The sequence below is a fragment of the Cryptosporidium muris genome, genomic scaffold (assembly GCF_000006515.1).
Source record: "Cryptosporidium muris RN66 scf_1106632353993 genomic scaffold, whole genome shotgun sequence".
NCBI classification, from domain to species: domain Eukaryota; phylum Apicomplexa; class Conoidasida; order Eucoccidiorida; family Cryptosporidiidae; genus Cryptosporidium; species Cryptosporidium muris.
Window position 1 is genome coordinate 73,526 of NW_002196584.1, and position 24,747 is coordinate 98,272.

At 28.8% G+C, this 24,747-nt stretch overlaps 14 protein-coding genes across 14 annotated transcripts, besides 18 other annotated features; 4 read left to right on the top strand and 10 right to left on the bottom strand.

The window, feature by feature from the left end:
- Positions 1-155: 155 nt before the first annotated feature.
- Positions 156-193: a sequence feature (AT_rich).
- Positions 187-2,655, bottom strand: CMU_002920 (uncharacterized protein; the record flags this gene model as incomplete). Its single annotated transcript, XM_002142775.1, has 1 exon — positions 187-2,655. The coding sequence occupies one exon, from the start codon at positions 2,653-2,655 to the stop codon at positions 187-189; it is 2,469 nt and encodes an 822-aa protein (XP_002142811.1).
- A 729-nt stretch (positions 2,656-3,384) lies between these two features.
- Positions 3,385-4,191, bottom strand: CMU_002930 (uncharacterized protein; the record flags this gene model as incomplete). The annotated part of the gene is made up of 1 exon (XM_002142776.1): positions 3,385-4,191. One exon carries the CDS (start codon positions 4,189-4,191, stop codon positions 3,385-3,387), a length of 807 nt encoding a protein of 268 aa, XP_002142812.1.
- Positions 4,192-4,428: 237 nt separating this feature from the next.
- On the top strand, positions 4,429-5,583 carry CMU_002940 (uncharacterized protein; the record flags this gene model as incomplete). Its single annotated transcript, XM_002142777.1, has 1 exon — positions 4,429-5,583. One exon carries the CDS (start codon positions 4,429-4,431, stop codon positions 5,581-5,583), a length of 1,155 nt encoding a protein of 384 aa, XP_002142813.1.
- A 226-nt stretch (positions 5,584-5,809) lies between these two features.
- On the bottom strand, positions 5,810-7,636 carry CMU_002950 (heat shock protein HslVU, ATPase subunit HslU, putative; the record flags this gene model as incomplete). The annotated part of the gene is made up of 1 exon (XM_002142778.1): positions 5,810-7,636. The coding sequence occupies one exon, from the start codon at positions 7,634-7,636 to the stop codon at positions 5,810-5,812; it is 1,827 nt and encodes a 608-aa protein (XP_002142814.1).
- A 445-nt stretch (positions 7,637-8,081) lies between these two features.
- CMU_002960 (uncharacterized protein) lies at positions 8,082-8,480 on the top strand (the record flags this gene model as incomplete). Its single annotated transcript, XM_002142779.1, has 1 exon — positions 8,082-8,480. The coding sequence occupies one exon, from the start codon at positions 8,082-8,084 to the stop codon at positions 8,478-8,480; it is 399 nt and encodes a 132-aa protein (XP_002142815.1).
- Positions 8,287-8,307: a sequence feature (AT_rich).
- Positions 8,481-8,592: 112 nt separating the features above from the next.
- CMU_002970 (EF hand domain-containing protein) lies at positions 8,593-9,993 on the bottom strand (the record flags this gene model as incomplete). Its single annotated transcript, XM_002142780.1, has 1 exon — positions 8,593-9,993. One exon carries the CDS (start codon positions 9,991-9,993, stop codon positions 8,593-8,595), a length of 1,401 nt encoding a protein of 466 aa, XP_002142816.1.
- A 319-nt stretch (positions 9,994-10,312) lies between these two features.
- CMU_002980 (myb-like DNA-binding domain-containing protein) lies at positions 10,313-11,482 on the bottom strand (the record flags this gene model as incomplete). The annotated part of the gene is made up of 1 exon (XM_002142781.1): positions 10,313-11,482. The coding sequence occupies one exon, from the start codon at positions 11,480-11,482 to the stop codon at positions 10,313-10,315; it is 1,170 nt and encodes a 389-aa protein (XP_002142817.1).
- Positions 11,483-12,299: 817 nt separating this feature from the next.
- Positions 12,300-12,344: a sequence feature (AT_rich).
- CMU_002990 (RNA recognition motif. family protein) lies at positions 12,311-13,090 on the bottom strand (the record flags this gene model as incomplete). Its single annotated transcript, XM_002142782.1, has 3 exons — positions 12,311-12,528; positions 12,595-12,942; positions 13,021-13,090. 3 exons carry the CDS (start codon positions 13,088-13,090, stop codon positions 12,311-12,313), a joined length of 636 nt encoding a protein of 211 aa, XP_002142818.1.
- Positions 12,555-12,589: a sequence feature (AT_rich).
- A 726-nt stretch (positions 13,091-13,816) lies between the features above and the next one.
- On the bottom strand, positions 13,817-15,235 carry CMU_003000 (uncharacterized protein; the record flags this gene model as incomplete). The annotated part of the gene is made up of 1 exon (XM_002142783.1): positions 13,817-15,235. One exon carries the CDS (start codon positions 15,233-15,235, stop codon positions 13,817-13,819), a length of 1,419 nt encoding a protein of 472 aa, XP_002142819.1.
- Positions 15,236-15,560: 325 nt separating this feature from the next.
- On the bottom strand, positions 15,561-16,316 carry CMU_003010 (EF-1 guanine nucleotide exchange domain-containing protein; the record flags this gene model as incomplete). Its single annotated transcript, XM_002142784.1, has 1 exon — positions 15,561-16,316. The coding sequence occupies one exon, from the start codon at positions 16,314-16,316 to the stop codon at positions 15,561-15,563; it is 756 nt and encodes a 251-aa protein (XP_002142820.1).
- Positions 16,317-16,634: 318 nt separating this feature from the next.
- Positions 16,635-16,704: a sequence feature (AT_rich).
- A 68-nt stretch (positions 16,705-16,772) lies between these two features.
- Positions 16,773-16,818: a sequence feature (AT_rich).
- Positions 16,819-16,916: 98 nt separating this feature from the next.
- Positions 16,917-17,866, top strand: CMU_003020 (uncharacterized protein; the record flags this gene model as incomplete). Its single annotated transcript, XM_002142785.1, has 3 exons — positions 16,917-17,082; positions 17,180-17,374; positions 17,436-17,866. The coding sequence occupies 3 exons, from the start codon at positions 16,917-16,919 to the stop codon at positions 17,864-17,866; spliced, it is 792 nt and encodes a 263-aa protein (XP_002142821.1).
- Positions 17,072-17,176: a sequence feature (AT_rich).
- Positions 17,376-17,430: a microsatellite.
- Positions 17,830-17,855: a sequence feature (AT_rich).
- Positions 17,867-17,903: 37 nt separating the features above from the next.
- Positions 17,904-17,952: a sequence feature (AT_rich).
- Positions 17,953-18,087: 135 nt separating this feature from the next.
- Positions 18,088-18,141: a sequence feature (AT_rich).
- Positions 18,142-18,214: 73 nt separating this feature from the next.
- CMU_003030 (deoxyhypusine synthase, putative) lies at positions 18,215-19,448 on the bottom strand (the record flags this gene model as incomplete). Its single annotated transcript, XM_002142786.1, has 2 exons — positions 18,215-18,571; positions 18,702-19,448. The coding sequence occupies 2 exons, from the start codon at positions 19,446-19,448 to the stop codon at positions 18,215-18,217; spliced, it is 1,104 nt and encodes a 367-aa protein (XP_002142822.1).
- A 370-nt stretch (positions 19,449-19,818) lies between these two features.
- Positions 19,819-19,857: a sequence feature (AT_rich).
- Positions 19,858-20,062: 205 nt separating this feature from the next.
- Positions 20,063-20,161: a microsatellite.
- Positions 20,162-20,357: 196 nt separating this feature from the next.
- On the top strand, positions 20,358-22,658 carry CMU_003040 (MIF4G domain-containing protein; the record flags this gene model as incomplete). Its single annotated transcript, XM_002142787.1, has 1 exon — positions 20,358-22,658. The coding sequence occupies one exon, from the start codon at positions 20,358-20,360 to the stop codon at positions 22,656-22,658; it is 2,301 nt and encodes a 766-aa protein (XP_002142823.1).
- Positions 21,188-21,227: a microsatellite.
- An 84-nt stretch (positions 22,659-22,742) lies between the features above and the next one.
- Positions 22,743-22,762: a microsatellite.
- A 121-nt stretch (positions 22,763-22,883) lies between these two features.
- Positions 22,884-23,682, bottom strand: CMU_003050 (uncharacterized protein; the record flags this gene model as incomplete). Its single annotated transcript, XM_002142788.1, has 3 exons — positions 22,884-23,063; positions 23,139-23,306; positions 23,470-23,682. 3 exons carry the CDS (start codon positions 23,680-23,682, stop codon positions 22,884-22,886), a joined length of 561 nt encoding a protein of 186 aa, XP_002142824.1.
- Position 23,683: 1 nt separating this feature from the next.
- Positions 23,684-23,711: a sequence feature (AT_rich).
- A 169-nt stretch (positions 23,712-23,880) lies between these two features.
- Positions 23,881-23,927: a sequence feature (AT_rich).
- Positions 23,928-24,043: 116 nt separating this feature from the next.
- Positions 24,044-24,091: a sequence feature (AT_rich).
- Positions 24,092-24,747: the final 656 nt, after the last annotated feature.

Sequence of the window (24,747 nt, forward strand, 5' to 3'; positions counted from 1 at the left end):
CCAAATTTTAAGCTATATAAACCAAAATAATTATAAAAAAACTACATTGAACTAAATTAATATCTAGCCAAATATAATTCAGGGTTTTCCCTTAAACTAAAAGGTTTAAATTGGACTTCTTATATATTCTTGTATAAGTATATATTCCAAGCTTCAATATAAAAAATAATTATTTAATTATAAATTTTATATTCTTCTATTGTAAATTTTTTTTCCTCTAAGAGCAATTCGAACTCCTATATTCAAGTCTTCCTCTTTACTCTTAATATATCTTACTTTTTTATTTAGATTCTTTATATGTTTTATGAATTCCGTTCTATCATCTTCATTATAATCCAAATAGCTCGCATCAACATTCTGAGATCTCAACTTTTTTTCAGTCTCACTTCTCTCTTGGTTATAAAATCTTTGATAAATTTTCCTGCCACCTCTAATAGCTCCAAGGCCTCTCATAGGTCCAGTAGAGTTATTATTAATTAAATTCTTCTCTCTCATTAATTGAAATCTCTTATTAACTTTAGAATTAGATAATATAGGAAATCTTATATTACTCTCAGCAATCATCCTCTGACCTTGTATAAAGTGCAAGTACTCTTCTTGTGGATCATCAAATTGTTGTAAATCTTCATGTATTGGAAGGAGTGCCTTTGGAATGCGTGAATATCGTCTTTGTGGTCCTGTCAGTGCTGTTTTATATAAATTTTTGAAAATACTCTCTAATTTATCTTTTCTTTCTTTTTCAGCATTTTGAGATTTCTGTAAAGCTTCATTGTATGATCTCCATGTTTTTTCAATACCTTCACCTTTATAAAGTTTATTTTTCTGTTCAAATATTTCACTTAAATCATAATCAATAATAACTGATTTCTCAAGTAAACCTGAATTTCTATTTGAGTTTAATAGAGACAGCTTATTTTCTCCCATACTTGAGGAATTCCGTAATTCATCAGTATGAACTGTTGTAGCTGATCCAAATGTATTAATACTCGATGTCTCCATACTCTTAGTAGGAAATATCTCTATATGATTATTTTTTGATGAATTCTCTACTTCCATAAAGGATATAGGTGAACCCTGAGACTTTTGTGCTGTTTCAAGTAGCTCCTGATGTTTATCTTCTAAAGTTTTCATCATTTGATCAACCTTATCCCCAATAGCTTCTTCAATGTCATCTACACTCTCTTCCATAAATTTTTGAACTGCAACATCTTTGCAATCACTGCTTTTTGATCTTCTATTGAAATCCCAAGTACCTGAATCATCATCTGAACTATTTTCTTCCATCTCCTCAAAATAACTTGCTACACTTCCTTCTGGTGGGACCATGGCAATATTTTTTACCATAGCAATACCTCTGATACTAGTAATTACTTTAATTACAGTTTCCTTTCTTGCATTACTTTCTGCATTAATCTCTCTCAATTTTTGGTAAAATGACTTTTTTACATTATCACTTTTTAGTGAATCCATTAATATAGATGGATCATCCGAAGAATTCAAAGATTTAAGCTTGATCTGTTGGGTAACCGGTAACTTGCGTAATAACCATGGAAATTTTAGTGGGATTGATTGACTTGAATATTTCGAATTGTTACCTGCAGTAGAGGGTACTGCACAGGAATTCTTGCTCTTTCTCTTTATAGTAGGTACTACAGATGGATTTGATTTATTTAAATTATAGGATACTCCACTAGTGGAATCATCAGTTATTGATAAATTATCTGCAGCTCCATATCCCATATGTGTATTTTCATGTGTACCCGAAAATCTTACTCCCATATTACCTGCAGAAGGTAATAATTTCAATTGTCTATATATGATAGATTCACTAGTATTGTAATCTTCCCCATATATTCCTAAACACTTTTCTTCACTTGGTATTGGATATTCTAGTTTTGTTCCCATGCTTGGAAGAATCTTTGATTTCCAAGAAGGAGCGCTTTCATATATAGAATCAGTATCTAATTCTTGCATTAATTGTACTAGAGGATTTCTATCAAATATCTGTTTATTCTGATGAAAATCTTCTATAGAGCTTCCTCCTAAAGTGTTGTATAATGATGGATCTTTTTTAATATCTGCAACTTCTGTAGTTGCATTTGCTATTGTAGCTACAAATAAGGGATATGCAGCTAACTGGCGATCCAATTGAGTTTCTCCATGTACATGCGTGGATAAATTCTCATAGTTCATTGAAAACTTCTTTGATTGCATTCTATCTAAAAATTTTGCAACAAATTCTGCTGCTTTAGCTTCAGTAACGAAATCTTTAAAATAGTCATCTGCATTATCTCCTAAAGGAGAATCTGAATATTTATCATCATCAGCAAGTTTATCTTCTTCACTTTTCATATTAAATAACTCCTTATTTTTATTTTCCCCCTCTTTTGTATACTTTCTACTGATTGAAATCCAGACATCATCTTGATATTTGCTCTCACGAATAGGGGCTTCAACAGCCCCAGGCATCAAACTAAGTATTCTATATGACTTAGGCAAATTTGATGTACATTTCACTGCACCCTCCAAAATACTTCTTGAGGAATTTACAGCTTTGTTAATTCTAGTAGCTACTCCCCGTTTGAGAACCTCAAAACTTCTCAAAGAATTATTTGAGTTTAGGAGGATATCTCTAGTATCTTTTGAGTCACTCATAGTACATACATAACCTAAAAAGTCCCCAATATTTTAATTATATTCCAGTAAATATAATCAAATTAATCTAAATCTTATTGCATGTGGTTCCCACATGAGCGCCTTTTTTTTTCTTAAAGTATTTTTAGAACTATAAATAAAATATCATTTTCTATTAACAAGTATGGAAATTAGGACAAATAGGTAATATTTAGGATGATATTGTACCCTTTATACTTATAACTATAGAAGTTCATCTTCCATAATACCTTTGTTATATAAAGTAATTGAAACCAAGTTACTTTATAAAAATATTGTGAATTTATTTCCCTGTTAAAATTAAAGATTCCATTATATAGTATTTAATCAGACAAGATATATATTACATATAATAGACAGTATAAATAATGGTCTATTTATCTCTTATAAAGAAATAAGCCATTCTGTATCCAAATATGTAAGTAAATGTCATTCAAATATAGCTCTAATTATCACTTAATTTTCAATATTTGCATATTACTACATACTTATATTCAATAGTATAGAATATAATAGTATCAGACATATAAGTTTGAAGTTTTTCACAATTGAAATTTACATTTAGAAGTTAAATAGATTTTATAACCTACAGCTCTGCTGATATAATGTAATTTTTTTATCTATACAATTATATTTCTACTTCATAAATTAATAGCCAATATGCAGTTTCTTTATATTAATGTAATAATTCGAGAAATATATTATCTTGTTTTACTTAGTATTTGATAGTACATAGTAGCTTTGTTTTCCAAAATATCCACAATTCCTTAGAGCATTGGGTTCACTTGAAACAGTACATTCATGTTTAAATTCAGATTTATCTTTCTTTCTAGTAGATGTTTTGTTCTTATGTACTTGATTACACCATTTTGATTGCATATTTATGTTATTCTTAGTTCTACTCATTTTCACTGATTTATCTTGGTTTTTTTTACAATTACTAAACATCTGTGAACTTGTTGTAATATCTTTACTTTGTTCTTTAGTATCTTCAAGTGATTCCTTAAAATTATTAATATTAGCAGAGTAAATTCCTTGATTATTCACTTGTTTGTAATCTTCAATAGTTCCCTTAAGCTGATTATGTATAGAGTCAATTATATCGTTTACAAAGTGCCAGAATGACATAACTTGTACTGTAGAGCAAACCTCAGATACATTAGCAATTTTTCTAGATGAAACATTTTTTTTAAAAGAAGATATGAAATCAATTCCCTTATATGAGATATTTTGTATTTCATTTGAACTATGTAACTCGATCTCTTCTTCTCCGAGTACTTGCCAGTATCCTTCACCAATACTTTTTTTTTGTTCACTCCACTTTTCAGTTAAATCTTGAGAATAACCTCCATAACTATCATCATAATAGCCAGTATTTAATTCTTTGTTGTTTAGTTCCTGCTTTTTAATTATATTCGGTTGAGTTAAATCTTTGTAATACCCAAATTTACCTGAATCATCTCCAAATACAACATTCAGAATAAATTGTAATAAAGTGACCAAAAATTCAGATTTCATTTATCATGTCACAAGTAATATTAATAAAAAGGTGCTATATATTCTCTTTGCCAAGATTAGTTAAGCCTATTTTTAAAATAAGTTTCTGTACTTATAACCTGGGATTTCTAATATAGCATTAACTTGAAATATTTGGCGCCTATTATATTTTTACTCTGCAATAATCCACAGTACTTGTAAAATAACAATAAAGTCTTTTTTTTCGTAGGTTCAAAATGCCATCTAAGTTCGCAAATAATGCATAAACGTGATTCTAACCAAAATATATATAAATTTCCTGATAGTGGACTCCAGGAAGATCGGTTCAATAGGTTAAACCAAAGGTTAAATAGTATACATACTGGCTTTGATATTGTGAATGATAAAAATCCAAAATTTGTTAAACATTTAAATGAAATAGAGTCTCGCATTTCTGATATTAATAATGAGCTAAATGCTAAATATCAGACTGAAATAAGGCATATTGATCATCTTAGAGGGTTAATTATAAATGATACTGATGGCTATGACGACTTTACTAATGAAAGGACTCCAAATACTAATAGTAACAATTTTAATGCTTTAATGGCTTCAAGTATTTCACAAGCTGAGTCTAGATTAAACCAAATACTAGAAAATGAGATTTTGAATAGGAAGAATTTAGAATGTCGTTTGATTGATATAATTAATGATAGAATAGATCATTTACAATCAGAGATAACCAGAAGAGATACTGAAAGAGAAGAATTAGATGCTTGTGTTAAGAGATTTGTAGATTTTGATATTCCACGCTTAAGTGATGCTATTAGAAATGAAATAGATAAATGTCAATCCTCAGAAAGTGAATTACTGAAAAAAATTGAAGTGGAATTTACTAGACTTCACGAAATGATTGAAGATGAGATTAAGGCAAGGCAACAGTCTATTGATGCATTACTAGATTTAATGGAAAATCTTGTTCAACAAATTACATTGGATGCTCGAAATGACCGTTCAGATAGACAAGCTTCTGAGGATGTCCTAATGAAACTATTAGAAGAGACATTAACAAGGATACAAGCTGCAACTCAATCATTATATAAAGAGGATAATAGTTTAGATAATTCAAGTATCAACTCGAAATATTTTACGAATTGTATGAATGCTTCACAAAATAATTCCAGTCTTTTCAATGTACCAATGCAAGATAACATAAATACAATTTCTAATATTTCAACAAGTCCCAGTAGCTTACCATCAAACATTATGAACAGTGTTAATTTATCACATTCCTTATCTAGTAATAAGAATTCATCATATAGTTTACCACTGAGTTATTCAAAACAATTATCCATAAATTTAAGTGATCAGAATAATGCAAATAATTTAAGTTATCCGCACTGCAATTCATGTAATCCAGCAAATATGACTTAGATATTCAGTGATAATTGATGAATTGTCACAATATTAATTGTTCATATTTTTATTAGATCTATATAACCATAATGCTTTTTTTGTTATGAAATTTTTAGATTCTAGAATTTGCATTATAATTGTTTTAAAAAAGTGAATTATATATTGCTCAGTCTTATTAATACCTTTTTTTCTAGTATAGTAATATTTCCAAATATATTCAATATAGCCATGATATAATTTTTGACTATAATATATACTTTTGTAGGTCATATCGAAGAATTAATGAATTCAACTGATTAATTACATAACTTTTATCTATAAAGATAATTGAATTTAGTTGATACTTATCAGTATTGAATGTTATATCTTCTGTTACTGCTTCTACTATCATATGAAGTCTTCTTGCTCCAATATTTTCTGTATAACTATTTAATTCAAATGCAATTCTTGCCATTTCTTCAATCGAGTCATCAGTAAATGTTAAATATATATTTTCAGCATCCAATAAAGCTGAATATTGTTTTAACAAACTATACTTTGGTTCTTTTAGTATTCTTATATAATCTGTATATACTAATGCCTCTAACTCAGCTTTAATTGGTAGTCTCCCTTGCAACTCTGCAATCATATCACTTGATTTTACATTATGAAAAGCACCACTAGCTATAAATAAAATATCATCCGTTTTTACATCTCCAATTTTTGTTGCTACTACTGTACCTTCAATTAATGATAATAAATCCCTTTGTACTCCTTCAGAAGATGCATCTGGACCATTAAAGTGGCTATTTCGTTTTATGCAAATTTTATCGATTTCATCAATAAAAACGATCCCTTCTTGTTCAGTACTTTCTATTGCTCTTTTCATTAAAAATTCTGAATCTTGAAGTAGTATTGAATTGATTTCATTTTGAATTAAGATACTGCGAGCCTCTGCAACAGTTACCTTTATATGATTTGAAACTTGATTTTCCACACTATTGTTAGAGTATTTTAAGTTACCTGAATGTCTATTAGTGAAATAATTAGTAGTTATACTACTTTTCTCATCTATATTATTACTATCTATATTATAAACATCATCACTAAAATTAAAGTTAAAGATGCCATTATTATCTTTGCTATATTCATTAAGATTACATATGGATTTATATTTATTTAAATGTAAACCATCAGGAATACAAATATCGATAACTTTATCATTTAAATATCCATGACGAATGTGTTGTAACCAAAAAAACCATTCATTTGTGCTAATAGAACTAGGTGATATTGATAATGATATTAATATAGCTTCCAAAAGTTTCTTTTCAACAATTTTTTCCACAAACTCTCTCATTTCACTTTGTAATTTAAGCTTCTGTCTTTTCAACGATATTTCAGCCAAATCTTTTATTATATTATCAACATCTTTACCATGAAAGCCTACTTCTGTAAATCTTGTGGCTTCTACTTTAATAAATGGTGCATCAACAAATTGCGATAATCTCCTTGCTATCTCTGTCTTGCCTACACCCGTTGGCCCTATTAATAGAATATTCTTCGGAATAATAGAACTACGTAAAGAAACATCTTTAATTTTTTTTCTTCTTAATCTGTTAATTAGAGCATTAGCCACTGCTCTTTTAGCCTTTGTTTGCCCAATAATATATTCATCCAAATACTGTACTATATCACTTGGGCTTATATGTTTAGAGTTGTATTTTCTTGAGAGTCTTAAGACTGGAGTTGTTATATTTGAAGTATCAACTATTCGAACTTTTTTTAGCTCATTTTCTTCTATATCTACTATTTTAGTTTTATTACTTTGCGCTTTATTTGATCTTGTATCTCCGATATATACATCTGAGCATGTTATACTATTTATATTTTGTAAAGAGATAGTGAAATTATGCGGTTCAAATCTATTTCTTAATTTTATATCTGAAATACCACTAAAATTGTTATATTTATTAGAAAATATTCTATATATTTCCAGAGAAAATAGTATATATTTTTGAATTTGATATACCCTATTTAATTTATTATAGGGAGTACTATATACCAGTTTTAAAAATCTTCGTAGTTCCATCCCTTTATTTAAAATCCATCTATTTATATATGAAATGTTTTATATAAGTTTTTGCTTTTATTTTAGGATCTCTGATACAACTAATAGAAAATATTCATCATGCAAATTTTTCTCATTAGATACCGCCAGTACCCATATACATGCAAGTTACAAAAAAAACATGCAGGTTTTAGGCATCTAAATATTAGGAAAATTTCAATAAATATTCTAATTAGAAAAAAAATTGAAATGTTTAATTGGGTTTTACAACCAAAATAAAAATAGAAAGATTACAACTACATGTTATTTAACAAAGAACGTACCCGCTTACTATGATGTTACGAGGCAAAGAATTTCAAAACTTAAGAATTATATATTACATTGTTTATTGAGTAAATGAACTATAGATAGGATTTTAAATTTATTTGAACACAATTGATATTATTTTAAATTATTGGTTTATTATATGGTAGCTGTTATTAATCAATCTTTCGTTGAGCTATTATTCTTAATTGTGGCATTTCTAGGAGGTATATCATGCCTTTGTCGCCCAGATTATAATTTACCATTATTTACCTTTGTATGGTGGAGCTATTTTAATTTACCTGAATTCCGAAAGAATCAGCATCAAAGATATATTCGAAGGTTTATCTTATTATCTTGTATCCAGGATATAATTTATATTATTTATTGGACTCCTTTATGGTTTTCATTTCAATGGAAAACAAATGAACCTTCTACATTTTCTTGTCATATACTAGTTACAATATCTAGTATAATAAATGTATTACTTAAAGTTACAATACTCTTCATACTGCGGGGAGGATCAGGATCTAGTATAGTAACTGTAACGAACATATTATAAATAATAGAGAAAATACCAAAATATTAAATAAATATATCCTAAATTGAGTCCTAACTAATTTAAATATCAGTCTAATGAATTAAATCTCAATATTTGAATTTATTACTGTGCACTAAAGTTCATCTCTTTCTTGTATTAATTCAGAATCAAATTCCTGATGAATTTCAGAAAGTTCTGGATTATCTTCATTCATATCTAAGTTATCTAGATTGTCTAGATCATACTGAGATCCCTTGGAATTAATCATTGATGACAGCATTTGTAACACTGAATCCATTTCTGCACTTTGATCATCAGAGACATCTCCAAATAAATTATTTTTCCCCTGTTCCCCCATCAAAGCTATAAGCTTTTGTATCATATCATCTGTAATCTCCACTTCATCTTGATCAGTATCGAAGTTTTCATCATCTATTTGTTCATCATCTATTTGTTCATCATCTATTTGTTCATCATCTATTTGTTCATCCTCCTGGTCATGAATTTCATGATCATGGTCATCATATTCGTCATGTTCAGTTTCCTTTTCCTTTTCATTATCTCCAAATTTTTCTGCACATTCTTCAGATGTCATTCCATATTCCTTATGACCAGTTTCAGTAAAATAGTCTTGTGGATATCTAAAGACTTCACCGTAATCAGTAAGTCCAGACTGTATATAAATGACGAAGTTCTCGTTTATAAACTTTGTTGGAAGAGATGTTGCATTAGCATCCTGCTTAGTAGCATTCTCATGTGTCTTTAAAACATCTAATAGCTGGTTATATGAATCTTGAATTAAATCTCTCATCTCTTTATTCTTTAAAGCACGTATTAAAATTGTTGCATTTATTTCCTTGAAATCTTCAACATTTATACCAAGTATTTGTAAAGCATCTCCATTTTGACTTCCTAGTGATTCTGTAAATTCCGTTAATATATCCTTATTTTCTTTTAGTCTTCTTATTTCATCTTTATCTAAAACACCATCATGATTTATATCACTACTTTCAATAAATAAGTGAATTCTTTTGTAAAATTCTCCTGAAAGTGTATAATCGTGCACAAGATTGTAATACTCATTAATTTCCAAAACACTATCCTTATTTAGATCCATTTCAGAAAATAACCTAATATAGAAGTCGTAAAGTCCATCATCCTCTTCATCTCTCTGAGATTCGGGACTAAAGTGGTAAATAAATTCATCAAATTCCACAATGTTATCTTTATTTTTATCAATAAAATTGAATTCAGCAGCTGCATCTCTGAATGTAGATCTATTTCCTAAGTACTCAAGCCACTCAATAATTTCTGATTCATCTAATATATTATTACTATCTTTATCTATAAGCTTGATCAAATTACCAAATCTCTCTAGTAATACTTGCTCATTTATAGTTAGAGTTTTAAGCCATTCTTTATAAAGCTCCTCATTATTTGCTAGCCTAAGTAAAGAAGATACATTTGAAGTGGAATCTCCAGCTCTTAAGAATATAACAATAAGAAAATTTAAAATTAAAACAAAATAAATCATTTTCAACAATATTATTTACTTCGCGTGATTCGTGTTATAGCCATCCTCTTTAATACCCGGGCTCTATTTGGAATGAAGGAGTATAGTGAGGGTAAGATGTGTGCAAAACCCGATACACCTAGGCGGGTTGTCTCACTATTTACATGTAAAAATATGTTTAAACTTTAGTCTAAAAATTGTCAACTTTGTTATTAAATGAACACTTTATATTACACAATATAATAAAAAAAGTTAGTCAAATAAATGTAGAGTTTTATATTAAGGAATAATCTGTTTTTTCCTTGTCTAAGAACTTTAAAGGTTATCCAAATCAATTAACCTAGAGAAGAGCTATAACGTCGTCATTATCAAGTATAGAATTATCTTTAAGGTTTATATAATTATCAATTGAATCTGGATCCATATTATCACCACAAAATACAAAATCTGATAAAGTAGTACATATATAGGATGATACTTTAGGAGTGCCAGGATTGTACTGAGAAGACTTTGCAATATCAACATTTGGATCAAAGTCCAAATACGTTGAAGTAGATGATGATGGAGATGATGCTAAGATGACATTGTTGTCAATATCATGATGTTTTATGAATTGAGGATCTGAAGTTAATGGCCAAGGAGCATCACATTGAGATAATGATACTGTTGGATTGATAACTACATTTGAGTTTTTAAAATCAGATATTGAAGGCATTACCATATCAAAAGGTAATGAGGGTATATTATTATAGTTTTTCTCAGGGCCAATTGAAGCAGGACTAGATACTGTAGTTGAAGCAGTACTATTTGCAAAATTAGTACTTGATGCCAGACATATATCACTAAGTGGGACCTTATTATTAACTACTTGTCTTTGTATATTACAATTTGTTATACAGGTATATTTTGGTTTTCTTTCAGTATGATTATCTATTAATAGAGAAGATTCAGTGAAATTATTCTTATATATATCTATGGGTTTATATTCTTGTTTTCGAATCTCTTCATGACCATCAAGCCTTGAGGTTTCATCATAAACTAATAATTTATTATTGTTCGAATTATGAACATTATTTATAGATGACTTATTTGCATAATTAGAGTCATCTTGAAGTAACCATGTGGGCACAATTCCATCTGATGCTGTAGAAACTAACTTTGAATCCATTAGTACTGTCGAAGGAGTTATACCTCTAACTTTTTTTAAAAAGTATTTCTGTGCATGGGAACGTATTTGAACTAAAGTTCTACTCTTCACTTCTTGCTGAACTAAGGTCCAATTTCTCCCAAATTTTTTTAAGGCTGCAACAAAACGATGATGTTCTTCATCAGTCCATTTTCCAACATTTTGACCTAGAACATATCGTTTCTTCCGCGTTATTTTATCATAACACTCATCTTCAATACCATCATATCTTCTTTTAACATATTCACCGGATAGAATATCCTCTTCATTATAACCAGAAATATCATGTTCAGAAGACTCATCACCAATAATATAATTCATCATACTCAAAAAAAAAGTACTAAATAACTAAATCCTTAAACTGCAAAAACCTGATTCACCTGACAACCAAATAAGCTCCTTCTAATCTACAGTTTGCACTCTTATATATAACCTGAATTAATAAAGTATCTTGCAATAATTAATATATTCTTCAATATTTGTACTCAAGTAAATATGCTAAGCTTTTGTTTGATTACATAGAATTTTCAGCCAGCTAACAATATTACTATTTCTATATACTCATATATCAGAAAATGAGTCAAAATACTCCCTTTAACTACAGTTTCTGATAATATACTTAGATATTTTATATTTTATTGAACTCTTATTTTATTACCTTCTTGTTTTATTTATTACATATAACTTTACATGGATATATATATGCGCACTGCACAGCACCATGTACTAAGCTCTACATTTCAGTACATCTGTGACCGATATAACAGACAATATCTCTATTGAGCTATTTAACCTATTTAGTATTTAATATAATGAGAGACATGAAACGTATACGTTTTCTAGCTAATTAAGCTCTTAAATTAAATAATTAAACGGTACCTGATAAGCATACGTTCTGTCTAATAGGTATCGGCGCATCAAAATAAGCGCTAATTGTGGGGTAAATTTACGTGTTATTAAAAGTGTTCCAAATAATTCGAGTTTTGCATTAGAGCTATAATTCTATGAAATTTAATTAGTCCATATAGGTTACCAATACAATATATATGTGTACTCAATTATTAGTAGAGATTTACTCTTAAATATGCTATTATTTAAATTGTATAGTAAAATTAAGTATAATGAAAGAAAAGAGGTACACAATATAAATGTTTATATATTAGAATTAAAACTTTTAATAATATTTGAAGATTTTTCACGTATTAAAGTCCCTGAACCCATATTGTTTCCATTATTCATATTACTTCTTAATGCATTTTCAGGACTAGCTCTCTTCACTTCAACCCACTGTCCATCTATGTAATGCTCATCATAGGCTCTAATAATATCATCCACGATACTTGTACTTGTAAAAGTCACAAATCCAAATCCTATTTATAAAAAAAAATCCGACAGCTATTTTAATTTTACATAAATATTTTATTTTTATTTCTTACCTCTCCCAACACCGCTTTTCTTATCACACATCATTACACAATCACTAATTTGCCCAAACTGCTCAAAATATCTTCGCAATATATCTTGTGAACATGTAGTAGGTAAATTACCTACAAAAATCTTTTCGGTACGAAACATTGTACCTTGGGTATTTTCAGCAGTTAGATCTTCTAGCTTGTCATAATATAATCGACAGTTTACTTCTTTACCCATAATAACATGAGGGGATCTTAATATAGATTCAACTATTCCACCTTCAGAAAATGAAACAATTGCAAAATACATTATTGGAATATATTGACAACTTTCGACATTCCCAAATTTTTCAAAATGACGAATAATAGCTTCTATATGCTCAATTATTAGATAGCAATTTTAATTTAGTTATAAGATCTTTCGACTTTAAATATAAAACTAGAACTTACCTTTTGATATATTTTCATCTAATCCATCTACCAGTACTTTATTAGAAATTTCCAAAATATTCTTCCCCATTTTTTTATTGCCTGTACTTATATGTCACTTATTGACTATTATGGGTTTATAGATTTATTTTAAAAATGATACAAAGTAAAAATACTCGGGTAGATTTTAGAGTATTAGATTATTTTTTTGTTTTGTATTATCTTATTTTAGACTAATTTTAAATCTGAACCTTTTCTAGTCCTTATTTTCTGCCTTTTTCTTAACAATGTGGGTATTCAAGAATAGTAACCCACCTAATTATAGCGCTCTTTTCATGCACTGAAATCTATTTCTAGCGCTTCTTATTAGGGTATCCACTAATAAATATTGTAAATGTGGGTAATACTGTTTCTAAAAGAAGATAGTAGAAAATTCTTCGAGAAAATCAAACATATAGAGTTCTATAACCTCTTTAAGTAGTAGTATATAAATTCCTATGTATGTTATGAAAATGTGTTTGTTTATATACTTAGTAACTGCAATATAACAAGTCAAGATACACAAAAATATCCAGAAAACAATATCAGTAGCTTCAGTTAAAGTATTTTAAGTGTTGTATGATACGTGGACTTGTGAATTCCTTAGATATTTATGTAATTTTCAAAGTAATTAATGGATCTCCTCCATATACCCTATATCTAAATAAGCTAGTGAATATATCTTCTTAAAAAATGATCTTATTAATGTAATACTGAATGGTTTTAAGTAAACATAAAATTCTGCATGATAGGTCCCTAAAAATAAAAAAAAAGACCCTTAATTTGATGATTTTGACCAACGATTCAGCATTAACTTTTGTATTGATAATAATGCTTCTCTAGCAACCTCTCGGTTTGGTGATGTCATCAAAGCCATAAGAATTTCTTTAGTATTAAATTTACCAAGTACTTGTTTACCCATTGGATGTAATCGAGCAAATTCTCCAATATCAAAACAAGCTACAGCTAAAGTTGTTGGATCCTCACAAACTTTCACAAGTTGTACAAGTCTCTTGATTGCTGAAAATTCATCAACTTCAAAATTCATAAAATTTTCATGCCAGAACTTTTCTGTATGAAGAAATGACCATTTAAATTGCTTTTTATCAAGTTCGAGGCAGTATCTATCAAAATTAGAAAATTGTTTTAATTTATTATTAATCATTATTTGACCTTGGTGAATTTCCTCATATATATCAGGATCTAACCATTTTTCATATTCAAGAATTGTCAAGTATTGTAATAAACCCAGGTCAATTATACTCTCAACAGCTGTATCATTATCCACTACATTTTTAAGTACATTCAGTGAAACTCTAACAACCTTCTCAGAACGACAATCAACAATTGAATTTGCAATACTTCTAATCAAATTCTTCTCAACCAAAATTGGAATTGTATCTTTATTATATGAAATTAACCATACTATTACACATGTCTTATATAAGTGGGATGTTACAGAGGTACTACTGAGATTATTTAGCAAGAACTCGATTACATTAGGATATAATAAAATTATCATTCTATATAAATCAACTTTAACAAGATTTCCCAATACATCCAGAATACCTATATTAGAACAATGAGAACGAGTTGAAGATAGAGATTGCAACTTTCTCGATATTATATCTTCATTTGAGGTTTGTTTATCAGGTTTGGGTATATCTCCAGACTCAATTTTAGGAATCATAATTCTCTCAAGTAAAGTTAAAACATTTTCTAATGAAAATATTCCTTCATTTGCATGACTCATTAACCCAGTCAAAAAAAACAATAGTTTATCTGTTAAATATGTATCAACTTTTGGACGATCTAAAAATGCCATGAATTTATCAAATATTGGCACTCCCTTTATAATTTCAATAAATCCTTCATATTGACCGGCATCATCTCTAACTAACTCATAGAGCATTGTTAAGACATATTGGGATGGTTCCAAGTCAGGAGTAATACTTAAACAATTTAACATTAACTGTCGTAATTGTTTATTTGAACCTAATAATTGACTTCTAACTAGCAGAGATTGATTATGTAATGCCATTAATTTTATTGAAGAGCCAGGGGGTAAAGCACCAGCTAGTTCATATTTCTTCCAGTGTGGTACATGACTTAGTATTCTTGCTCGCTTCTCAGCCGTTGAAGTATGCTCAGAAGTTGCTAATTTACCTATCAGTTTAACCTGTTCAGTAGACCTCATATTCTATATTGTCTCAAACTCAAGCCAATCTTAATTTAGTATATGTAGAATCTAATTTTGGATTTCTTTAGTGTCTATGAACAATTTAGTTCTACAGTATTTACTATTGAAAATCAGCCGGGAAAAACGTTGGCGGGTTCAGAGCGGAAACAGTAAAGACAGGCTATTAAAGAAAAAGATCTCGAATTATTTCTAAGGGTAGAAGAAGATGCAATGAGTGGATAATTAAGTTCAAATTAGTACCTAAAAAAACTAAGTTATCAACCACCAAGTAATAGAGACTTCGCTTTAAGAGTAGAATCTTAGATAAGTCATTGTAGATTCTTTAAAGCTTGTTAAAACTAACAATTTCACATGATTGTACTAAACCATGCTCTTCATCTTCATTTTCATCTTTGGCGTCATATTTAGTATTGAACTTCTTAATTTGTTCATCTGTCATCCCCAAAGTTTCAATATTGTCGATAATATCCTGTGTATTAACAAGGTCATCAATAATTGTAGCTCCCATTTGAAGTTTAAATAGGCCAAAAGCTATTGGGACTTTCTTCTCAGTAGATGAAAATTCAACACCTTCAATCTTAATACCCCTAACTAATTTTGCCACTTCGTCTAAATCTACATCTAGAGAAGATGGCTTGATTTCTAAGACGAGAGATGATTTACTAGCAGGTTTTTCCTTTTTCTTTTCTTGCAAAGCCTTTTTCTTTTCCTCCATAACTTTCTTGATATCAGCTGCACTTTCACTATTATCTCCAAATAGATCAAAGTCATCATCAGGTTTATCTGACTTATCTTCATGTTTGGAACTGCATTTATCACTTTGGCAATCTGCTACATATTCTTCAGTTGGAAATAAAGATAGCTCTGTTGGAGTAAAATGTCTCATATGTTCAAGATAACGACAAATATGGGGAAAACTACAATATTTTGTACCAGCCAATAACAATTCACTCACTAAATTACAGTCATTTTGGGATGGATTTACACCATTAAAATAAGTTCTATTTGATAAGAACTCGTCAAGTTTCTTTTTGCCTTCAAGTGTTGACAAGTCACCAAATCCTTTAATTTTCAACATTATATCATAAACCCGTTAATAAGATTTATTTCAAGACCTTCTTTTTTAGACAATCAAATTATAAGCACAATAGAATTGTATTATATTTCACAGTAACAGCATTACACTTAAGGGGGGCGCTTTTGAGGGGTAATTTACCGCCTAAGTATCATTTGTCTCAGCCCTGAAGTATTACTAAGCAGCAAAAAAAACACTAGACCTCGTTATATAATGAAGCGCTACCATTTTTTTTTTTTTTTAGGTAGATTTGTATAAATACTTAGTGGAAAAAAATTTAATTATATACTAAACTGAATTATCAACAAAAAGAAAAACTAGTTATAAAAATATAATTCAAACTATTTATTAATTATATTTTCAATATGGAATAATCTTTATTAAATAATTTCTCGTCATTATTTGTTATTTGGCTATAGAATGCATGCAATCGTTATTTAGAGATAAAGTTTACAGCGCTATTTAATATTGATATATATATATACTTAATTATATACTTAATAAACTTTTGACACAATATTTGATGTATTTTTACTGTAAATATCTGCTAAGACTTAATGAAGAACTAAAGAGTGTTACTAATTGGTCTTTATGTACTTAAATATGGAAAGCTGTAGATTATTTGACAATATCTATAATATTCTAAAGATAAACAAAAAAGTGGTCTTTTGCTGGAATATATTTAATTGCGTAGATTATTATTCTGAAATCAATAAATATGACATTTATGATTTCGAATCCACAATTCCTCCTGAAGGAAATATTAAATGTAAGTTATTTTACAATAATATTTTATAAAAATAAATTTGTAAATATAATATTAATTATCTAAATATAAAATTAAATATTAAAAAAAAAATAATCAGATACTAAGCATATAATAGCTCGTTTACCACTTTTGGAAGAAAATATTGAATTTGGAAAAGAAAATATATACAAACCACAAGTTATAGATGAGAATTCTAATCTTAATTTTAAACAAGATCTAAAGTTACTTGACTATAATATATATAATAGATATAGATCTCCCGAAACAGATATATCTAGTACTCGTAGTATAGGTATATTATATGATATTTTATTCTATTATATGATCTTCTTTTAATTTATACTTATTTACAGATTTTGTAGAAGATTTAATCGGTAATTGGATATTAGATAATGAACTTTCTGAAGATTTAGGACCACTTCTAACTTTTTTAGGAGTAGGTATAATGAAGAGAAAAATTGCTAATAATGGAAATTTTATTTTGAAGGTGGTAAGAAAACATGAAACTATTTTGGAAATAATTTTACAACCATTCCTTGGCCCAAGTCAAGTAATGACATGGAACCTAACTGGAGAAGAATATTATGAAAAAAATAGTGAAGTTGGATTTTGGAAGAATAAAATAAAAATAGTAAAGTTTAAGCATCAAAGGACAAATGGAATAGAGGTATATGCTTTACAAGCTATTAGAACTAATGAAAAAATTAATAGTTCATTAATAGAAACTAGATGGTGTCAACCACATCCATTATATAAAAAAATTAAATATATTAGATATCAGTAAGTTAACAAAAGACGCAAAATACAGGAATTTTATTGACTTATTATAAATAATATATCTTGAATTTCTTATGTATTTATAAATTAATACAATCACTTAAACTCTATTCTGATACTACAGATTGTTTGAAAATGATCAACAAATTATGGATATATTCAGAGCATTTAAGCCTCAAAAATAATAAAGACTAAATACATTCTGATTATGTTAATGTAGTAAATACCAAAATTATAATATTTAATTATTTATATATAAATTTTGTATATATTTGAAAATATCTTTTACTTTAAAGGTATAGCTTATTAATAAACTTAAAATTTTCTGAATCAAATACAGTATTCCAATTATAAGTTATAATGCTTTAATATTTTTATCAGATACACTATCTTTATTATACCTATAAAATGTTGAATAGAAAATCAATGGAAATAAAATTGTTGCATCACCAAAAACTTTTATAGGAGCTGATTTTTCTCTTATTTTACCCCAGCTAATAGCTTCATCTGGTGAGGCACCAGAATCTGATCCATCGTACTCAGTTGCAGTTGAAATATATACGGCATAATCAGCACCATTGCGCATTAAATTTGCATTACAAACATGATGTTTAGGCGTTCCACCACCTAAAATAATAATTCCACTCTTTTTAATTCTTAAAGCTATATCGTTGATATGCCTGATATCCTCAACAACATCAATCTTTAAACCCTAAAGAAAAAAAAAGTTAATTGATAAAATACTTGAATATTTAGAGTGTGTAATAAAAATATATGCTTAAATAAGTTGATGAATTATTAAATTCACTATGTTAAATCTACTTTTATTATTGTTAACTTACAGGGTTTCTATATGTATGAAAAAACAAATTATCACCAATAGATCCATCAGTGATACCAGGGCAAAATACAGGGATTTCATTTATATAACACCAATAATATAGTGATTGTTCATTATTAATTTTTTTACCTAAAAAATTTATCATTTTTGAAGGAGTCCAATTAAATGAGTTCTTCTTTTGTATTTCAAGCATTTCATCAAGTAATGGTTGTAACCATGATTCAAAATCTACATAGTTCTGATTAGGTACTAATAAATTTCCTATTCTATTCCAGCCTTTGTTACGTAAATATGAACCTTTCATAGAAAAATCACCAAGATATGTATTTCCATGAACTTTGATAAAATCTTCTTCAACTCCTCCAGCTGAAGTGACAATTACATCAATCAGTTTATTTTTGGCTAAGTAAACGAAAAGTTCTCGCAATCCTGATGATATCATATTTGATGTAAAACTTAGCCAAATTGTGCACTTTACACTTTTCCGAAATTCTTTATTGTCATATGGAGGACATTCATCAATATCCATTGGATCATCTGATAATCGCCATTCTAACATTTTATTGACTTCTTCTATTACTTTTCCTAAATTGGATGCCTGAAATCCCATTGAATTTAGATTCTTTGTATAATCCTCAATTGTAATATCTTTATTCTTAAGATATGGCCCAGTAATTATCTGATTATTATCAATTGGATCACTATGAACTAAGATATTGGAAATAGCTTCTTTTGGTATTCTTTCCATAATTATCTATATTCATGTATAAAATATAATTACACTTTGACTATTACTATTCTTATGATTACGTTCAGTTTATTATAGTCTAAATGATATAAATATGACTATATAGTATTCTGAGTATTAGCATGACGCCAAATACTTTGGTATCATACTAATATTACTTGAGTAATATAGAATTTCTAGGTATTATCTACAATTACTCTATTGTAATATTAACATTATATGAACCCTACATATTATTAGATAAAAAAGTCTATTCAAAACTAATATTGCAGAATATTTATGTTATGTAAACGCTTTACAAAGTATAGTAATTAATATCACAACTAATTGGAGAGATCCAATTAATAATATAAGTACTACTTAGTATTAGTATTAATACAAAATATAAATATATTATTAGATTTAATTTGTACTAGACGATTTACAAAATATCTCAGTTATTATTAAATACAAAAATATTATACGTTACTTTTTGATCTCCTAATTTACCGTCTAATACTCTTGAAGGCGCAAAATTTGGTAAATTTTTTATGATAGCTTATACAAGAGGTATATATTACAAGTCTATGATATTAAATATAACGAAGATTTGCCGCTATTTCCAGATAGCTAGTATAGAATAGACTGTAACATATTACAATAAGTGTAGATATAGTATATATATTATTATATTACTATTAGTAGTAATATTATATAATATTAAATACATATAAATGCTACTTAATTATTAAGTCTAGTCTTAAGTGATTATCAAGACCTCTCTCAGTCAATAAATTACCCCCCCCTTCCCCCCTTTTTGGTAGTGTCCCCTCTTTGTATAAAAATTGGAGAACCCTATGTAATGTTCACCCATTGGTTACTTGGGTGAAAATTAATCAAGTAAATTGGAAGCTGGGACTTGATATATATATGACAACTGAGCAACAACATCAACGTCATATCGGTGATAAAAAACGAAGTAATAGAAGGCCTCATGAGAAAACACCAGCTTCTGTGACACCGCAACCTACTCCTTTAACTGGAATAAATAGAAATAGACAGAAGCATAGTAACAACAATGGTGCAAAGGTATCCAATGATACACTCTGTGGTAATCAAAGTGATATGAATAACAAACACAAAGTAAATCGTAATTACAAGAATATTACGAACTATGGCTCTAGTGAGGAAAGTAGTTGGGACACTTTGAAGGATAAGAACAAGTCTGGTTTAGATAATCATATCCAATTAAGAAGAAATAAGAACCATGGATATACAAATAAACAGAATAGTGCTAATTTAGAAAGTCAAAAGCTGCAGAAATTACAATCAGCTGGTGATAACCACAATCCTGAGACTATGGATAAATCCCAGAAATCTTCAAAAATCAGTCACAAGAAGGATTTTCACAGAGCAAAGGAGTCTAGTCAACAGGTAGTAAATAGTAATTGCAATGTTGCTCCATTAAAAGACTTAAATGATTCCCACAGTAATAATGATGCTAATAATGTAGCAAAAATTTCCCATAATTCCCTCGGGAATAACTTGCAGATGAAAGATATTGGTAATAATTATGGTAAGGGATCTAGTAATAAACAAGTAGATAACACACCTAGTGATATGACAATGTGCCAGTTAGATAAAGATTCAAATTCAAAATATTTTGCAAAGGATCAACACTATCGCCCCACTTCTAATAATACAGGGAGACAGCCTAATACTGGCTATTCTAGATTCCGCTTTCATGCTTCAGGTAGGATTAATAATAATAATAATAATAATAATAATAATAATAATAATGCTCCAAAATTAAAGTCAATAGATATAATAAACAATAATAATGGAGCTGGCAGCATATTAGATGAAAATAAGAAGAGAAAAAATAGGAGGAGATACTATAAAGCTAATTCGAAGGATAAATCTCGTAATGATAATGTCGGGTCACCTCAAACTGTTTCAATAGGTAAAGAGAAGTTTCAAAATAAGGGTGAGAAACTTATAAAAGAACAAGCTAGTGAAGACACTACAAATAGATGTGTAGATCCAACTTCAGATACAGCAGATATAGACAACAACCTAGGGAATTTGGATATAAATGCAGATGCGTCTGTATCGTTGCAATTAAAGGAGATTCCTAAATCTGAACTTAAAATAGTAGATACTACAGTTATAGAAGCACCTATGACTGTGGAAGTATTTGTAGCTCAGTCTAGTGGTTCAACTGATATGTCATTAAATAAAGATGAGATGAATACTACTGTATCAACTTCTGGAGGTTTATGGCGTAGAGGAAATGGGACAATTCATACAGACTCATTGGAAGGAGTGCGCCGACATGTGAAAAGCTTATTAAATAAAATAACAGTCGAGAAGTTTACTGTTATAGCAGAGAAACTAGCTTTGTGTATAGAGGAATTACAAAGTGTTGAGGAATTGGAAGAGCTTGTAAAGCAAGTTCTTGATAAAGCAATTACAGAACCTGATTTTTCTGAAATGTATGCTGATCTATGTCAAGTTCTAAAGTGGCGTAGCCCATTATTAGTAAAGGAAAATAAAAGTGTGATTAGTTTCAGTAAAGCATTGTTAATACGCTGTGAATATGAATTTAAGAATTTACCTAAAAATATGCGACCAACCGAAGAGGAAATTGAGTTATATGGTAATGAAGAACTTGTCATTAAATATAGGAAACTCAAAGTACATGTTTTAGGGATAATACGGTTAATAGGTGAATTATTTATACGCAAAATGTTCCCAATGAGAAGTTTAAATGAGCTTGTTTTTGATTTAGTCATGCTTCAAGAACATCCGGATGAATATGCAATTGAATGTTTATGTCAATTAATTATGACTACTGGATATTACCTTGACTCAAATGAAAAGTCTCAAATGATTGTAGACCAGTGGTTTGGCCGACTGAAGGAATTACAGAAGTCACAAATTTCTACAAGACTAAATTGTCTTATCCAAGATGTTTTTGATTTACGTAAACACAAGTGGGTAAAGAAAGTCCACAAACAAAAGGCAAAAGCTTTTGCTGATATACTTAAAGATATTGATGTTGAAGATGTTCTTGGTGGTGCTGCAATTGCTGCTCAATATGGTTCAGTTGTGGTTGTTGGAGAACGCTCTAACCTTGTCGGTAATGCTACATACAGTAATTATATGACTGCTCAAGAAGAATTGTACATATCTAAACAGAGAAATAATCAAAGTACAGCAATAAAGTGAAGTTATATAACGAATAATGAAGTAAAATTCAATAAGATTATTTTCATTCTATTTCCTGAGCTTTACTCTTGCTAATATTACCACTTTTTTTTTTTTTTTTTTTTAATTGGCCATTTCTTTGAGTGGTGATTAGATATAGTCAATATCTAGTGATTTTGTACATACTTTTTTCATATCACTAATTTTGCCCAATATATTATTAAGATATTCTTTCAATCTGTTATATCAAGTTAGGACTGAATTTGATACTACTTGTATATGGGGGGCCTCCTTCATTCCTTCTAAATGAATTGAAATGCCACCCTCACCTGGCATTTTTCCTTGTAAGGCTATGCGAGCTTCTTGTTCTAATGGTGATATACCAGATATTTCACTTCTCATCTCCCCAAGGTGACGACAAAGAATCTGAATTGAAGTAGTAACAAATAGTGAAGAAAATTTGTCATGAATAAGCATCACATGTTACACTTTTGAACTTACATTCTGTGTTATCTTCTTCATTATATAATTCCTAGCTCCAACGGTATCTCCACATAGTGTCAAGGGCTTCTCATCCATATTATTCACAATACTAAAGCAATGGTCAGTTCTTGAAGTTACTAAGAGTGGAGTATTAATTGAATCCAGGTCTAGAGCTTGAATAGTTTTCTAAAATTACAAATTTAGATAAGTTTGAAATATATTAAGAATAGGTGAGTGAACTTAGTACTACACAGTTATTTGTGACAATGCAGACTCTATCGTTGATATTCATGCACATGCAGAAATTGACACTTGTAATCGAATTTACTACATCTCTCAGTTAACTTACGCCCTTATTAGTTATAATGAACTTTTCCTTATCAAGAATACAATTGACAATACTTCCACTAGATATGTCAGTAATATCTGGGATATATTTCAGTACACTCTTGACTTCTAGTCCACACAAATCCTCTCCGTAAGAGTATCGCTTTGTGTCTAATAATATAGCTGAAGATATCTTTAATATTCCAATTAGAGAGACCAGTAATTTAAGTTTCATCTTTATAAGAATTTATATTATTTTATTAACTATGAAACTCTTCTCTTATGTAATTTGTAATGTTGCATTGCATGATTCTGCGGGTACAGCGGATACCCAAGTTACATACCGGTTATCCACATTATACATGCAATAAAAAAACATGCATGCGATGGCAGATTGAGTGATGCACTACTATATTGCAATTTTTTGGGACAGATAAAATGAATTTAGTTAATTATAAAATAAATTATGATTTAAAAAAAGATACAAAACAGACTTTATTTGTAGATATAGAGTAGTTTCTAGGAATTTTCTATCAACCAATATAACTAGGTAATATTATGAAGTGAAAAGATAAGGATATCATGAATATTTACAGAATTTATTATAGTTATTAAATGATTTATATTTAATATTAAAATATTATGAAGCAAATGAACAAAGAAATATATATATTTTAGCACGCAAAAACTGGTCTATTAAGAACACCCTTTATTAGTAATATTAAATGTTTGAAGCCTCAGATATTATTATCAGTAGGCTTAAGAAGTATTATTTCAAGGAATGAATAAATAGTTAATTAGATGATTTTTTTAGAGAGTAAAAGAGATTTATCAGCCAATTTATTTATTCAAATAGAGAAAATGATTAAGTTTATTGGGCCAAAACTAAATCTATTGTAATGAACTAGAGTAATGGTTAATATTAATAGGTGAAAGTAGGAAATTAAAGAAAGAAATAAGTCCAGACCATTGCTTATTTTATTGCAGCCTTTCGTCTAATTTTCAACATTATTTGGTCCTTTATCCATTGTCTATCATGTGGAATGTACTTCCTATTTGAACCATCACGACTAAAATGTAAAATTATTGAGAACTAATTTGTTAAAATAATAATAGAGAAACTTACACAAGCATGCAGATATCGTAAAGCGAATTGATGTATTTAATGAGATCATCTATACTGTAGGTGACCTCTTTTAAACTTGAAATAGCACATTTAATACTTTGTTCATATATTTGACAAAGTCCTAAAGGAGGGAATTAAAGAAAAAGTAAACAATGACTGTGCAAGTTTTCATAT